General features: G+C 29.0%; 5 protein-coding genes across 6 annotated transcripts; 2 read left to right on the forward strand and 3 right to left on the reverse strand.

The window, feature by feature from the left end:
- Positions 1 to 377: 377 nt before the first annotated feature.
- LOC134828395 (uncharacterized) lies at positions 378 to 8168 on the reverse strand. Its single transcript, XM_063841370.1, has 4 exons — positions 7824 to 8168; positions 7119 to 7762; positions 6717 to 6933; positions 378 to 1221 (listed from the first exon to the last, which is right to left on the reverse strand). The coding sequence occupies exons 1-4, from the start codon at positions 8019 to 8021 to the stop codon at positions 529 to 531; spliced, it is 1752 nt and encodes a 583-aa protein (XP_063697440.1). The 5' UTR covers positions 8022 to 8168; the 3' UTR covers positions 378 to 528.
- On the reverse strand, positions 8107 to 9322 carry LOC134831981 (uncharacterized). Its single transcript, XM_063845836.1, has 2 exons — positions 9067 to 9322; positions 8107 to 8879 (listed from the first exon to the last, which is right to left on the reverse strand). Exons 1-2 carry the CDS (start codon positions 9262 to 9264, stop codon positions 8235 to 8237), a joined length of 843 nt encoding a protein of 280 aa, XP_063701906.1. The 5' UTR covers positions 9265 to 9322; the 3' UTR covers positions 8107 to 8234.
- An 899-nt stretch (positions 9323 to 10221) lies between these two features.
- On the reverse strand, positions 10222 to 14321 carry LOC134832242 (POC1 centriolar protein homolog). Of its 2 annotated transcripts, XM_063846218.1 has the most exons (4): positions 14194 to 14321; positions 13309 to 14127; positions 13044 to 13253; positions 10222 to 10426 (listed from the first exon to the last, which is right to left on the reverse strand). In XM_063846218.1, exons 1-4 carry the CDS (start codon positions 14239 to 14241, stop codon positions 10295 to 10297), a joined length of 1209 nt encoding a protein of 402 aa, XP_063702288.1. In that variant the 5' UTR covers positions 14242 to 14321; the 3' UTR covers positions 10222 to 10294. The 2 variants fall into 2 exon arrangements, with proteins under 2 accessions (XP_063702288.1, XP_063702289.1); XM_063846219.1 differs by lacking the exon at positions 10222 to 10426 and having other exon boundaries at positions 13020 to 13253.
- LOC134832243 (uncharacterized) lies at positions 10530 to 11520 on the forward strand. The gene is made up of 2 exons (XM_063846220.1): positions 10530 to 10887; positions 10944 to 11520. Exons 1-2 carry the CDS (start codon positions 10581 to 10583, stop codon positions 11471 to 11473), a joined length of 837 nt encoding a protein of 278 aa, XP_063702290.1. The 5' UTR covers positions 10530 to 10580; the 3' UTR covers positions 11474 to 11520.
- On the forward strand, positions 12268 to 12905 carry LOC134832245 (uncharacterized). The gene has a single exon (XM_063846221.1). It carries the CDS (start codon positions 12300 to 12302, stop codon positions 12903 to 12905), a length of 606 nt encoding a protein of 201 aa, XP_063702291.1. The 5' UTR covers positions 12268 to 12299.
- Positions 14322 to 15495: the final 1174 nt, after the last annotated feature.

The following is a 15495-nucleotide window of genomic DNA, read 5'->3' on the forward strand; positions in this document are numbered from 1 at the left end:
AAAATATTTAAATTTTACAAATTTATTTTTAAAAAAATAAATAAAAAAAAAATTTAAAAAATAATATAAAAAAATATTTAAAAATTAATATAAATAAAATTAAATTTAAAAAAAATTAAAAAATTTTAAAAAAAATTAATTTAATTTCAAAATAAAATGAAAATAAAAAATAATATTATTTAAAAAAAATAAATTTATTTTTAATTAAATAAATTAAATTTGATGTAAAATATAATTAATTTTAAAAATTAATAAAAAATTTTATATTTTTTTTAAAGATTTTTATTTAAAAATTTAAATTTCGCATTTAATTTATTTCAATTTTTTTATTTATTTAATTTTAAAATAAATGAATTTATTTATGATAAAAAATTTAATATTTAAAAAAAATTAAAATAAAAATTTTATTTTTGGTTTTATTTTTAATTATTTTTTTATTAAATAATTTTTTATTACCAAAAATAAAATTTTTATTTAAATTATTTTTTTATTATAATTATTTTTTTTTTTAATAATTTGAACTTTTTTTCAATTTTTTCCATTCCTCTGCTCCGCATATGGATCACTCGCCGTAAAATTGCTCACATTTTTCGATCCAAATCCAGTCCAATAAACTTCTCCAATATTATCAAACCCTAATTTCTTGAATAAATTAAACGACGGCACATTTCCATCGACAATGCAACCAAACGTGTCATATCCTTGCTCTGCCATCGTCTTCGCCATCGCTTTAACCATCAAACTGCCCAATCCGCGTCGTTTTCTGCCATCATCCAACACTTGCAACGCATTCAAAACGCCCGATTGATAAACCAAACACCACGCCACGAGTTTGTCTTCCGCATCAAAAGCCCCCAAATTCGTGTTGAATTTCATGAGTTTCTTGAAATGATGAACGGTTTTGCCTTCCGTGCGAAATGGATAAACAGAATCTACCGTAGCGGCATGTTCGTCGGAATGCATCGGTTTAATTGTGATTCCTTCGGGAATTTCCAAGTCGTAAGCAGCTCCTCGTTCGCGTGGAATGTGATGCAAGAAGGTTTTTGTACTGAATTTATGTTCCCATTCGGGAATGAGGGAAACGAGTTTCTCTACGACTGGAAAATGGCGCGCATAGACACAAGCACCGAGATAGTCGTTGTTACGTGGCAGGAGGGAGAGTAAATTGACGAGTTTGGAGAGATCTTCGTTCAGAGTGTAGAAGAAAACGGAATTTTCGTCCTGAAAATAAAAATTATTTGATGAGAAAAAGGTACCTTAAGGTAAGTTAAGATGATCGATTTTTGATCAAATAAAAAAAAGTACGATTTTATCATATGAGGAGCAAAAATCGTACTTTTTTTCTCAAGTCAATTTTTGATGGGTTTCAAAGCTAAAAGTTAATTAATATTCATTCTAAAGTTGATTTTCATTGATATCTGATCGATTTTTGATCAAATAAAAAAAGTACGATTTTATCATATGAGGAGCAAAAATCGTACTTTTTTTCTCAAGTCAATTTTCAACCAACTTTTGATGGGTTTCAAAGCTAAAATTTAATAAATAATTCTAAATGATTTCATTGATATTCTAAAAAAAAAGTGAGGAGCAAAAATGATTTCCACTTTTTTTTGATGTTAATAAATATCATTCTAAAGTTGATTTTCATTGATATCTGATCGATTTTTGATCAAATAAAAAAAAGTACGATTTTATCATATGAGGAGCAAAAATCGTACTTTTTTTCTCAAGTCACTTTTCAACCAACTTTTGATGGGTTTCAAAGCTAAAATTTAATAAACATTCATTCTAAAGTTGATTTTCATTGATATCTGATCGATTTTTGATCAAATAAAAAAAAGTACGATTTTATCATATGAGGAGCAAAAATCGTACTTTTTTTCTCAAGTCACTTTTCAACCAATTTTTGATGGGTTTCAAAGCTAAAAGTTAATAAATATTCATTCTAAAGTTGATTTTCATTGATATCTGATCGATTTTTGATCAAATAAAAAAAAGTACGATTTTATCATATGAGGAGCAAAAATCGTACTTTTTTTCTCAAGTCACTTTTCAACCAATTTTTGATGGGTTTCAAAGCTAAAAGTTAATAAATATTCATTCTAAAGTTGATTTTCATTGATATCTGATCGATTTTTGATCAAATAAAAAAAAGTACTATTTTATCATATTAGGAGCAAAAATCGTACTTTTTTTCTCAAGTCAATTTTCAACCAATTTTTGATGGGTTTCAAAGCTAAAAGTTAATAAATATTCATTCTAAAGTTGATTTTCATTGATATCTGATCGATTTTTGATCAAATAAAAAAAAGTACGATTTTATCATATGAGGAGCAAAAATCGTACTTTTTTTCTCAAGTCACTTTTCAACCAATTTTTGATGGGTTTCAAAGCTAAAATTTAATTAATATTCATTCTAAAGTTGATTTTCATTGATATCTGATCGATTTTTGATCAAATAAAAAAAAGTACGATTTTATCATATGAGGAGCAAAAATCGTACTTTTTTTCTCAAGTCAATTTTTAACCAACTTTTGATGGGTTTCAAAGCTAAAAGTTAATAAATATTCATTCTAAAGTTGATTTTCATTGATATCTGATCGATTTTTGATCAAATAAAAAAAAAGTACGATTTTATCATATGAGGAGCAAAAATCGTACTTTTTTTCTCAAGTCAATTTTCAACCAATTTTTGATGGGTTTCAAAGCTAAAAGTTAATAAATATTCATTCTAAAGTTGATTTTCATTGATATCTGATCGATTTTTGATCAAATAAAAAAAAGTACGATTTTATCATATGAGGAGCAAAAATCGTACTTTTTTTCTCAAGTCAATTTTTGATGGGTTTCAAAGCTAAAAGTTAATAAATATTCATTCTAAAGTTGATTTCCATTGATATCTGATCGATTTTTGATCAAATAAAAAAAAGTACGATTTTATCATATGAGGAGCAAAAATCGTACTTTTTTTCTCAAGTCAATTTTTAACCAACTTTTGATGGGTTTCAAAGCTAAAAGTTAATAAATATGCATTCTAAAGTTCATTTCCATTGATATCTGATCGATTTTCGATCAAATAAAAAAAAGTACGATTTTATCATATGAGGAGCAAAAATCGTACTTTTTTTCTCAAGTCACTTTTCAATCAATTTTTGATGGGTTTCAAAGCTAAAAGTTAATAAATATTCATTCTAAAGTTGATTTCCATTGATATCTGATCGATTTTTGATCAAATAAAAAAAAGTACGATTTTATCATATGAGGAGCAAAAATCGTACTTTTTTTCTCAAGTCAATTTTTGATGGGTTTCAAAGCTAAAAGTTAATAAATATTCATTCTAAAGTTGATTTCCATTGATATCTGATCGATTTTTGATCAAATAAAAAAAAGTACGATTTTATCATATGAGGAGCAAAAATCGTACTTTTTTTCTCAAGTCACTTTTCAACCAATTTTTGATGGGTTTCAAAGCTAAAAGTTAATAAATATTCATTCTAAAGTTGATTTCCATTGATATCTGATCGATTTTTGATCAAATAAAAAAAAGTACGATTTTATCATATGAGGAGCAAAAATCGTACTTTTTTTCTCAAGTCAATTTTTGATGGGTTTCAAAGCTAAAAGTTAATAAATATTCATTCTAAAGTTGATTTCCATTGATATCTGATCGATTTTTGATCAAATAAAAAAAAGTACGATTTTATCATATGAGGAGCAAAAATCGTACTTTTTTTCTCAAGTCAATTTTTGATGGGTTTCAAAGCTAAAAGTTAATAAATATTCATTCTAAAGTTGATTTCCATTGATATCTGATCGATTTTTGATCAAATAAAAAAAAGTACGATTTTATCATATGAGGAGCAAAAATCGTACTTTTTTTCTCAAGTCAATTTTTGATGGGTTTCAAAGCTAAAAGTTAATAAATATTCATTCTAAAGTTGATTTTCATTGATATCTGATCGATTTTTGATCAAATAAAAAAAAGTACGATTCGTACTTTTTTTCTCAAGTCAATTTTCAACCAACTTTTGATGGGTTTCAAAGCTAAAATTTAATAAATATTCATTCTAAAGTTGATTTTCATTGATATCTGATCGATTTTTGATCAAATAAAAAAAAGTACGATTTTATCATATGAGGAGCAAAAATCGTACTTTTTTTCTGAAGTCACTTTTCAACCAACCAAGTCAATTTTTGATGGGTTTCAAAGCTAAAAGTTAATAAATATTCATTCTAAAGTTGATTTTCATTGATATCTGATCGATTTTTGATCAAATAAAAAAAAGTACGATTTTATCATATGAGGAGCAAAAATCGTACTTTTTTTCTCAAGTCAATTTTTAACCAACTTTTGATGGGTTTCAAAGCTAAAAGTTAATAAATATTCATTCTAAAGTTGATTTCCATTGATATCTGATCGATTTTTGATCAAATAAAAAAAAGTACGATTTTATCATATGAGGAGCAAAAATCGTACTTTTTTTCTCAAGTCAATTTTTGATGGGTTTCAAAGCTAAAATTTAATAAATATTCATTCTAAAGTTGATTTTCATTGATATCTGATCGATTTTTGATCAAATAAAAAAAAGTACGATTTTATCATATGAGGAGCAAAAATCGTACTTTTTTTCTCAAGTCACTTTTCAACCAATTTTTGATGGGTTTCAAAGCTAAAAGTTAATAAATATTCATTCTAAAGTTGATTTTCATTGATATCTGATCGATTTTTGATCAAATAAAAAAAAGTACGATTTTATCATATGAGGAGCAAAAATCGTACTTTTTTTCTCAAGTCAATTTTTGATGGGTTTCAAAGCTAAAAGTTAATAAATATTCATTCTTAAGTTAATTTCCATTGATATCTGATCGATTTTTGATCAAATAAAAAAAAGTACGATTTTATCATATGAGGAGCAAAAATCGTACTTTTTTTCTCAAGTCACTTTTCAACCAATTTTTGATGGGTTTCAAAGCTAAAAGTTAATAAATATTCATTCTAAAGTTGATTTTCATTGATATCTGATCGATTTTTGATCAAATAAAAAAAAGTACGATTTTATCATATGAGGAGCAAAAATCGTACTTTTTTTCTCAAGTCACTTTTCAACCAATTTTTGATGGGTTTCAAAGCTAAAAGTTAATAAATATTCATTCTAAAGTTGATTTTCATTGATATCTGATCGATTTTTGATCAAATAAAAAAAAGTACGATTTTATCATATGAGGAGCAAAAATCGTACTTTTTTTCTCAAGTCACTTTTCAACCAATTTTTGATGGGTTTCAAAGCTAAAAGTTAATTAATATTCATTCTAAAGTTGATTTTCATTGATATCTGATCGATTTTTGATCAAATAAAAAAAAGTACGATTTTATCATATGAGGAGCAAAAATCGTACTTTTTTTCTCAAGTCAATTTTCAACCAATTTTTGATGGGTTTCAAAGCTAAAAGTTAATAAATATTCATTCTAAAGTTGATTTTCATTGATATCTGATCGATTTTTGATCAAATAAAAAAAAGTACGATTTTATCATATGAGGAGCAAAAATCGTACTTTTTTTCTCAAGTCACTTTTCAACCAATTTTTGATGGGTTTCAAAGCTAAAATTTAATAAATATTCATTCTAAAGTTGATTTTCATTGATATCTGATCGATTTTTGATCAAATAAAAAAAAGTACGATTTTATCATATGAGGAGCAAAAATCGTACTTTTTTTCTCAAGTCAATTTTCAACCAATTTTTGATGGGTTTCAAAGCTAAAAGTTAATAAATATTCATTCTAAAGTTGATTTCCATTGATATCTGATCGATTTTTGATCAAATAAAAAAAAGTACGATTTTATCATATGAGGAGCAAAAATCGTACTTTTTTTCTCAAGTCACTTTTCAACCAATTTTTGATGGGTTTCAAAGCTAAAAGTTAATAAATATTCATTCTAAAGTTGATTTTCATTGATATCTGATCGATTTTTGATCAAATAAAAAAAAGTACGATTTTATCATATGAGGAGCAAAAATCGTACTTTTTTTCTCAAGTCACTTTTCAACCAATTTTTGATGGGTTTCAAAGCTAAAATTTAATTAATATTCATTCTAAAGTTGATTTTCATTGATATCTGATCGATTTTTGATCAAATAAAAAAAAGTACGATTTTATCATATGAGGAGCAAAAATCGTACTTTTTTTCTCAAGTCACTTTTCAACCAATTTTTGATGGGTTTCAAAGCTAAAAGTTAATTAATATTCATTCTAAAGTTGATTTTCATTGATATCTGATCGATTTTTGATCAAATAAAAAAAAGTACGATTTTATCATATGAGGAGCAAAAATCGTACTTTTTTTCTCAAGTCACTTTTCAACCAATTTTTGATGGGTTTCAAAGCTAAAATTTAATTAATATTCATTCTAAAGTTGATTTTCATTGATATCTGATCGATTTTTGATCAAATAAAAAAAAGTATAATTTCATCATATGAGGGGCACTTTTCAAAAAATTTTTTAAAATTTATTATTTGAATTATTTTTATGACTTTTTTTTATTAATTATTATTTTTAATTTAATAAAATCAATTGAAATAATATTAATATTAAATTGCATTAAAAAATAATAATTTAATTAAATTTAAATTTTATTTTTTTCAGAATAAAAATTTTTCTCTCCCTAAAAATCTCTCTTAAAAATCATCAACGATAAATTTTCAAAAAATCTCACCAATGCATAAAACGTGCCATCGCTCCAATCGCCATCCAAACAACAAATTTCGATATTTTTCTCGACAAAATCCGGATCTTTTTGATGCCAATCCAGATAATTTTGCACTAAATGGTACGGCAAAATGTTCCTTGGCCAATCACTTTTGAACAAATCCCTCAAAGAAGGCCAATCACTCAAAGGAATTTTTGTAATTTTCATTTTTCTCTTCAAAATAAGTCAAGAGTTGTTATCGAGTGCAGAGCAATTCACCAACTAAAGTCGACAAATGAATTTTATTTTATGAATGAATGAACAGATGGTAAGTTTCCATAGCGAAACACGACGAGAGAGAACTATTTCGTTATCTTTATTTGCATTCATTCAAAAAAATTGACGAGATAACAACTTTTTTAATCATGCCAACGAAAATTTGGATCACTCGGCTTTGTTCTTATCTTGCACGTGAAATCCTGCAATTCAAAGCCGACTTTCTGGAACATTCGTTTCGAGGCTTCGTTCGATGCGTCAACTAAAGCAAAGGTATCTTGATCCATTTCGGCGAGAATTTTGCACATTTTTCGCGTAACTAAAGAACCAAAGCCACGTCGAAGGTAATTTTTGTCGGTCTGTAATGCTCCCAAAGCTCCAACTTGAAGACGAAAACACCAAGAAACGAGTTCGTTGGAGTCGTTTTTGAACAATCCGACATTTGGATTGAAATTTTTCAACCGTTGAAGGAAGAAAAATGACCCTTCATCGCGATTTGACCAAATTTCGCTCACTTTTTGTACATGATTCTCATCAGAAATGGGCTTCAACGAGTATCCTTCAGGCGGAGTAACATCCAAAACGGATGCTTTTTCACGCGGCATGAAGAACAAAATCCGTTCTTTGTCATATTCGACTTCCAATGAGAGCTCATCGATCACAGTCAACACCGCGGAACGAAATTTCTTGCGAAAAGAACTGACTTTGAAGCCTTTTGACCAATCCAGGAGTCTCAAAAGCTCGGTTAGGCGTTCATTTGTGTCGGATTTTGAGTAGATAAAGAGTTGAAAGCGATCCTAAAATTAAAAAAAAAATATTTTTCAAAAATTTTTAATGAAATTTCATTAAATTACTTACAATTACGACAAAAGTTCCATCACTCCAATCGCCATTCAAGCAATAAAAGGCTAAATTTTTGATATTTGGGTCTTTTTCAACCCATTTTACGTAGTTATCAACTAAATAGTAGCCTACATGATCATTTGGCCAATTAGTGAGGAACAAATCTCTTAACGAAACCCAATTATTTGATGGAATTTCGACTAATTGATTCATTTTTGTTATTTTTTGTTACAGATCTTGACCGAAAATGAGAACAACTGAAGTGAGAGAGTTCTGATTTTGTACTAAAATGACTTTTTAACGTCTCGAAAGGAGAAAAAATTCATCGTTGATACGAAATGCGGTCCATTGAACGAGATAAAATGACGGTTTGTGGTAAAATTCAATTATTTTCTGTCTTTTTTAATCAAAAATTATCATTTAAAATTAATCTTTCCACGTAAAAGGCACCGTTGGGATTGTTCGCAGCCAGAAACAGTGATCCGTGACTTTGAATCCGATTTTTTCAAACATTTTTTGTGATGCGATATTTTGAATTCCGACCAATGCGAAGGTATCTTGGTCCATTTCTGCCAAAATTTGAGCCATTTTCTTCGTGACAATCGATCCAAAGCCTCTGCGGAAGTATTTTTCGTCGACTTGAAGTGCTCCAAGGGGTCCCGATTGAAGTCGAAAGCACCAAGCGACGAGTTCATTTCCATTAAAAAGCCCAATTTGGGGATTCCAGTCGATCAGGCGCTTCAGGAAGAACAAAGAACCTTCATGACGATTTGGCCAAACGTCGTTTGCTTTTCGGGCATGCTCCATGGATGACATTGGTTTGAGCGAAAAGCCATCAGGAAGGGAGATTTCCAAATTTTTTGCTTCATCTCGCGGTAAAAAATACAAAAATGTGTCGGAATCGTATTCGCGCTCCAAATTTAGCTCATCGACGACGGTTAAAACAGCGGGGCGGAATTTCTCGCGAAATGAACTGACTTTGAAGCCTTTGGACCAATCAAGAAGTCGCAGGAGATCCGTAAGGCGATCGTTGTTGGACGATAAGGTATACACAAAAAGCTGGTATCTGTCCTGAAAATACAAAAAATTTAAAAATTTTAATGAAAAACTTCAAAAATTCTCTTTTTTGTCACTCTCTCAGTGAAAATCTCTCAAAATTGAAATTAATGAATGACAACAGCTGATCAATTCATTGCCAAATTGCAATTAAAATGACCCAATTACCCGTTTGAGAGACTTTTGAATGAAAATTACTTACAACAACGACAAATGTTCCATCGCTCCAATCGCCATTCAACGAATAAAACTTCAAATTTTTGATATTTGGATCTTTTTCGACCCATTTCACGTAATTATCAACTAAATAGTAGCCGACATGCTCCGAAGGCCAGTTGGGAAGAAACGAATCTCGTAAAGCAGGCCATTCAGATGGAGGAATTTCAACAAGTTTGTTCATTTTTGGGAGATTTTTCGAAGAAAATGAGACAAAAACACGAAAAATTAAACAGAAATGTTGTTAGTTGAACGTCAAATTATGAACTGAGAATGTTTTGAAGGAGAAATCATCTCAAAATATTAAAAAAGTGTTCGTTTGTAGAGTCATGTATGTTTTGAGATAAGATTAAAACCACAAATTATGATAAAATTTGAAGGGTAAGTACATAAAATTATTTTTTTTTTAATTTTCACGAAAAATGACAAATGTCAAAATTATTCTAAAAATTTCAAATTTTGAAAAAAAAAAAAAATTTAAATTTTAAAATATTTTTTTTTAAATTTTATCTCTTGAACCTTAATTTTAATTAAAAATTTTATTTTATTTTTTTTTTTTGAAAAATTCTGAAATATTATAATGACAGCTGTCAAAATTTTGAACTCAAAATTAAAAAATAAAAGTTTCGAAGAAAATCATTCTTTAAAATTTTTTTTAGAAGATTCAAGTCTTACTCATAAAGATTTTAAAATTCAAAAATTTGAAAAAATGTGAAGTTTTTAAAAAAAAAATTAAATGTCAAGCTGACAGATGTCAAAATTTTGTAACTTAATATTTTCAAAAATTTTTTTGAAAAAAAAATAATATTTTTTAACATTTTTTAAGAAAATTTAATTTCAAAAAAAAATTTTATATTCAAAAATTTGAAATTTTTTAACCAATTTTTAAATGTCATTTTGACACATGTCAAAATTTTTATTTAAATTTGAATTTTTTAGCATTTTGAGTAATTAATTAAAAGTTCAAAGTATTTTAAATAAGTTTAGCTGAAATTTTCACTTCTAATACCTGATTTTCGGTCAAATATTGAAATTTCATGAAAAATTTTGACAGCTGTCAAATTATTTTAACTGTCAAAATTATTCTAATTTAAATTTTTAAAATTTCTAAAGGCGAAAAGTCAAAATAAATCACATTTTATTAAATATTATCTTTAAAAAATACATTTGGCACTTATTCCAGTCTTATTTTCCTGTTTCAGCTGATTTGATCCTCATTCAAATCTAATTCTATTGTTTACACGTTTATCCATTTCCGCCATTTTTGCCTTCAAATACTCAACTTCTTCACGAATCTTCCTCATATCAGCTCGAAGCTCATTAATTTGTGGATTTGTTGAAGTTTCCTACAAGAAAAAAATAAAACAGACGTTAATTCAGTTTCAAAAATGAACAAAAACGCCGGTTTTTTGCATCAAAATCAGCTGTTCGTGTTGACAAGCGAAGTTTAGATGAACGAAAATTTCTCAAAACAATTAAATTTAATAAAAATTTAGAAAAATGGCAACTTCTTGTGAATTTCGTAACTGCAACAACACCTCAGAAGATACAAAAGTCAACAGATTGAAGATTCACGAAAATCTGGCACGAAAATGGGATCAAGTGTTCAACGAAAACTTGACAAATCGCATCGGAGACTATTTGTACATTTGCTGCGCTCACTTTGATATCAACACGAAGAAGTTAATTCTACCGAAGCCGATTAAAGAACCCGGGGAGATCATTAAAGAGGCTCCAAAAGTCGTCGAACGGAAGGAAATTGTTCAGAAATCTGCTCCAAAGAGTCAGAAAAAGACAGTTTTTGAAGGTAAATTTTTAATTTTTTCAATTTTTCAATAATTTTTGATCAAAATTTCATTTCAGCTCCCGTAAAATCGAAAAATTTGAACAGCGACAGTGACGATGATGAACCTTTGTTACAGAAAAACCAAATTCCAGCTGTTTCTTTTCCAACTCACATTGAACAAACCTTCATAGAAGTCGAAATGGATCCCGGATTGGTGCCTGAAATCAAAGAAGAAGCTCCCGAAGAAGAGAATCACGTCGAAAATGACGATCATTGGCAGGAAGAACCTCGCGAACGATCCCCCGTGAGACAAGAAATCAACTTAAAAGCCATGGTTCCTCTAACGATGCAACCCAAAGTCCTTCTTGGCGACTTGAAAAAGGTTAAAAAACGAGCAAATGTTCTTCGCGACAAAAAACGCTACGAAAAAAAGAAGCGAGAACTCCAAAAAGTACTTTTTGACCTCGAAAAAGCAAAAATGAAGAACGAATTAATGCAAAAAGATATTCTCATGACACGAAATCGAATAAATTTCATCGAAATAAATTTCGGCGGAGCAGCATCAAAACGAAACAATCCCGATTTTTTGGATGGAAATGAACTCTGATGAACAATTCATGCGAAAAATTTGTAAACAAACGAATAAAATTTCAAGACTGACACAAAAAATTAATTTTTTTCCGTAAAAATCATGGTTAAAAAAGTAATTTGGTACGAAACTGACGAACAAAGGCGAAAACGCCTCCAAAGAGAAAAACAACGGAAGGAAGCTCGCAGAGCAAAACTCACGCCGGAGGAAATTGAACGTCGGGAGGAAGCCCGTCGCAAAGCTAAAGAAACGAGAAAAGCGAGACTCGAACTGGAAAAGGAACTAAAAGACATCAAATCGGAACAAAAACAGATTCAAACCTACAAAAAACGCTTGAGGTACAATTGTGAGACTCTGGAGCAGTACAGGGAACGCATAAAACGCTCAAAATTACGCTTGAAACAACAAATGAAGTCCCTTGGGACGAAAAAATCTGTCAAAAGGAAGCCAAAAATCAAACAAGAACCTGGATTAGCTGAGAAAAGTGACGAAGAAGATTCATCCGATGAGGAAATTGACCCGAATGAGACTCCCGAAGACCTCATGGAACGCAAAAAATACAATTTCATGTGCATGGAACTCGATTTACAGATCAGAAAGGCAAATCAAGACCTAAGTAAGGAACGAAGAAAGTCAGAAACTTTGGCAAAAGAGCTGGATTTGCTATTTTCAAGAGCAAAAGAGCTCAAAGAATTCTACGGAATCCCCATTGTCAGCACAAAAATGAACAAATATCACCTAAAATCCCTCTACACGGAATAAAAATCAAATTTTTCGTTCATTTTCTGTCATTTTTCATCCAAATGTCATTAAAACCAAACAAAATTTCCAAACAAAACACAAAATGGTTCGCAAAAAAAAAGGTTTCGGCAGAGCAACTAAAGATACCGAATCAGGTCGAGAACGCACAAAACGTCTAAAACACCAAAAGGAAGTGCGACAACGCTTTTACGAGAACGAAACTCCCGAACATCGCGAAGAACGTCTCAGGAAGGCAAAGGAACGTCGCCAAAGACGCCTTGCTGAACTCGCGAAAGAGACTGCCGACAAATTTGTCGAAGATATTTCGCGAATTGTGCCGAAACAGAAGAAAAAGAAGCCAAATGAGGACTTTGGGGACCATCCAGCGATCTCTTTTGACAAATTTTTGGGCGTAAAAGCGGAAAAAATCGACAAAAAATTAATTACAAAAGAAATTTTTTCTGAACCGGAAGAAAATTTGGATGAAATTGTGGAGTCTGAGAGTGAAGAAGATGAAGATTCGCCCTCAGAAAGTTATAAATTGAACATTTTCAAAGTTCGATTGTTCGATTTGCAACGAAAAATTGATCTGGCAGAGGATTTATTGAACCACGAAAGACTGAAATCGAAGAAATTGTGTCAGGAAATGACGGATTTGCGGAAAAAAGCTCTCAAATTGGAGGAAATGTACGGAATTCCGATACTTTAGAAGCCTGGAGTGCATGGAAAAATATTATTTTTAAGAATTTTCTTCATTTTTTGTTACAAAAATTAAGTTTTAAGAGTAGTTTAAGGAGAACATTGATGGACGACACAATAAAACTCATTCATCGTCTGAGTCAATTACCTCTATGATGTCTGATAATTCGTAATTTTCGGATTTTCGAGGGTCTATTATCACGCTGTCGTCATCTTCGGCCTTTGAAGGTTCTTGTGGCTCATTTTCTTCGGTATTTTCGTCGTTTATCGTCTTGAGGTTTATCTCTTTTTGCAAATTTTCGATCGATGAGTCGCTTATTGAGACTTCTTTGTCGAAATTTGATCGCCAAAGCATGATCTAAAATTAATTTTTAATGAAATTTGTGAAAAAAATTGAAAATTTCGGAGCTTACGTGACAATCTGCGCCTCCAGTAGCGAAATGCGAGCCATCTTTGGAGAATTTCACAGCAGTTACGGGTCCATCGTGTCCTGTAATCGTGTAACATTGACGTCCCTCGAGCAAATCCAGGATTTTTATTTGGCTGTCGTCACTTCCGGCAATCATGTAGTTCCCATTCGGATGGAAATCCAACGAATTTATCGCATCTTCGTTCACGCGGTAATACTGAATCAACTTTTGCATCTTCAAATCGTAGATTTTCACGCGACTATTATTCAACCCGATCGCAACGAGAGTTCCCTCTGGATGCCAAGCCACTTTTTTGCCCCATCCTTTTTGATCGGTGAACGTGTGAATGCAATCCGTCGTTCGCGTATCCCACAATTTGAGGGTTTTATCTTCGGCACACGAGGCAATTACCATGTCATCGGGCGAAAAACGAGCACATCGCACCCAATTTGTGTGCCCGGTGTACGACGAGAGGAAATATCGCTGCGACACACGCCACAATTTCAAAGATTTGTCATCAGATCCGGTGATCATTTTACGCCCGGATGAGCTGAAATCCACAGAACGAACGGGTTTTGTGTGTGCGCGAAATAAATCGGAGGCGCCACGAAGTGTCGGAACCCAAATTCGAACAGTTTTGTCGCTGGAAGCTGTTGCCATGATCGATCCATCGGGCGCCCAAGCAATATCGTTCACGGATTCGGTGTGCGCTTCGAATTTTATGCAACGCAGCGATTGATCGAAATTCCATTTGATGGCGGATTTGTCGGAAGAACACGAAAGAATCTCATTTTTCAACGGATTGAAGACGATCCCAGTTACCTGTGAATGGAAAAAGTCGGATTTTAATCATTTTTTCGTACAAATTTTGAAAAATTAGTAACTTACAGCTTTTGTGTGACCTTTGAAATGTTTCATTAAAGAAGGATCTCCCATATTTTGTTTGTTTTTGTGTATTTTTGAAATATAAAATGGGATTTGAAGCACAAAAACAAAGAAAAACAAAAAGTTCGTTGGCGGTCTGTTTAAAAAATGTCAAAAACTGACAAGAAATGAACTCTGTTGAAATTATTGAACGAAAATGAACATTTATTTTTAAAATTATGTTTTTTATAAAAATTCGTTATTTCATGAAATATTAAAATTTAAAGCAAAAAAAAAAAATAATTAAAAAAAAATAATATAATAAAAATAATAATATGAAAATTAATGAAAAATATTAAAAATAATTAAAAAATTTAATATTTAATAAATAAATTTATTATTTAATAAAAATTATTTATTTAATTAATTTATTTAATAATAATAATTAATTTTTTTATTTAAAATAATTTATTATAAAAATATAAATTAATAAAAATAATTTTATTTAATTTTTTTAAATAAAAAAATTTTAAAATTTAAATTTATAAAATAAATTAAAAAAAAATAATGAAAAATAATTTAAAAAATAAAATAAAATTTTCAAAAATAAAAAAAAAATTTTTTTTAAATAGAAAAAAAATGAATTTTTATTTAAAGTTTAAAAAAATAATTAAAAAATTAAATAAATATGATTTATGATTTAATTAAAAAAAATAATTTAACTTAATAAAATTTTATTATAAAAAATAAAAAAATTAATTTAAAATTTTTAAAAAAAAAATAAAATAATAAATTTTTATTTAAAATTTTCAAACAAAAAAAAATAAAATAATAATGGTAGTAAATATATTAAAAAATAAAAAAAAAATTTAATTTTTTTTTAAATGAAAAATAATAATAAAATATACTTTATTTATAATAAAAAGGATAGAATTATTTTATTAATTTTTTATTTTTAAAATAAAAAATATATTTTATAAATTACCTTTTAAGCTTTTAAAAATATTTAAAAAATTCTTAAATAAATAAAACACTCAAGAAATTTTTTTCCGTGAATTCGGAAATTGTTTATTTTCTCTATTTTAATTATTATTATTTTTTTGCAATGTTCTCCATCACATCACTATTTTTTTCATCGCTCAGAGAATTTCCTTCTCATCATCTTTTTTTTTGTATTCTTTTCAAAAAAACGTTATAATATTTTGTATCATTAATTCTAAGTTTTTTCTGTTTTGTTTGTTTTTTCACTAATGTAATATTTTTTTTTATTAAATATTTATTTAGTAATCAAATATTTTTTAAGTTTCATCTGTTATTTTTTTTTTT

The sequence above is a fragment of the Culicoides brevitarsis genome, chromosome 2, assembly GCF_036172545.1.
Source record: "Culicoides brevitarsis isolate CSIRO-B50_1 chromosome 2, AGI_CSIRO_Cbre_v1, whole genome shotgun sequence".
Classification (NCBI taxonomy): domain Eukaryota; kingdom Metazoa; phylum Arthropoda; class Insecta; order Diptera; family Ceratopogonidae; genus Culicoides; species Culicoides brevitarsis.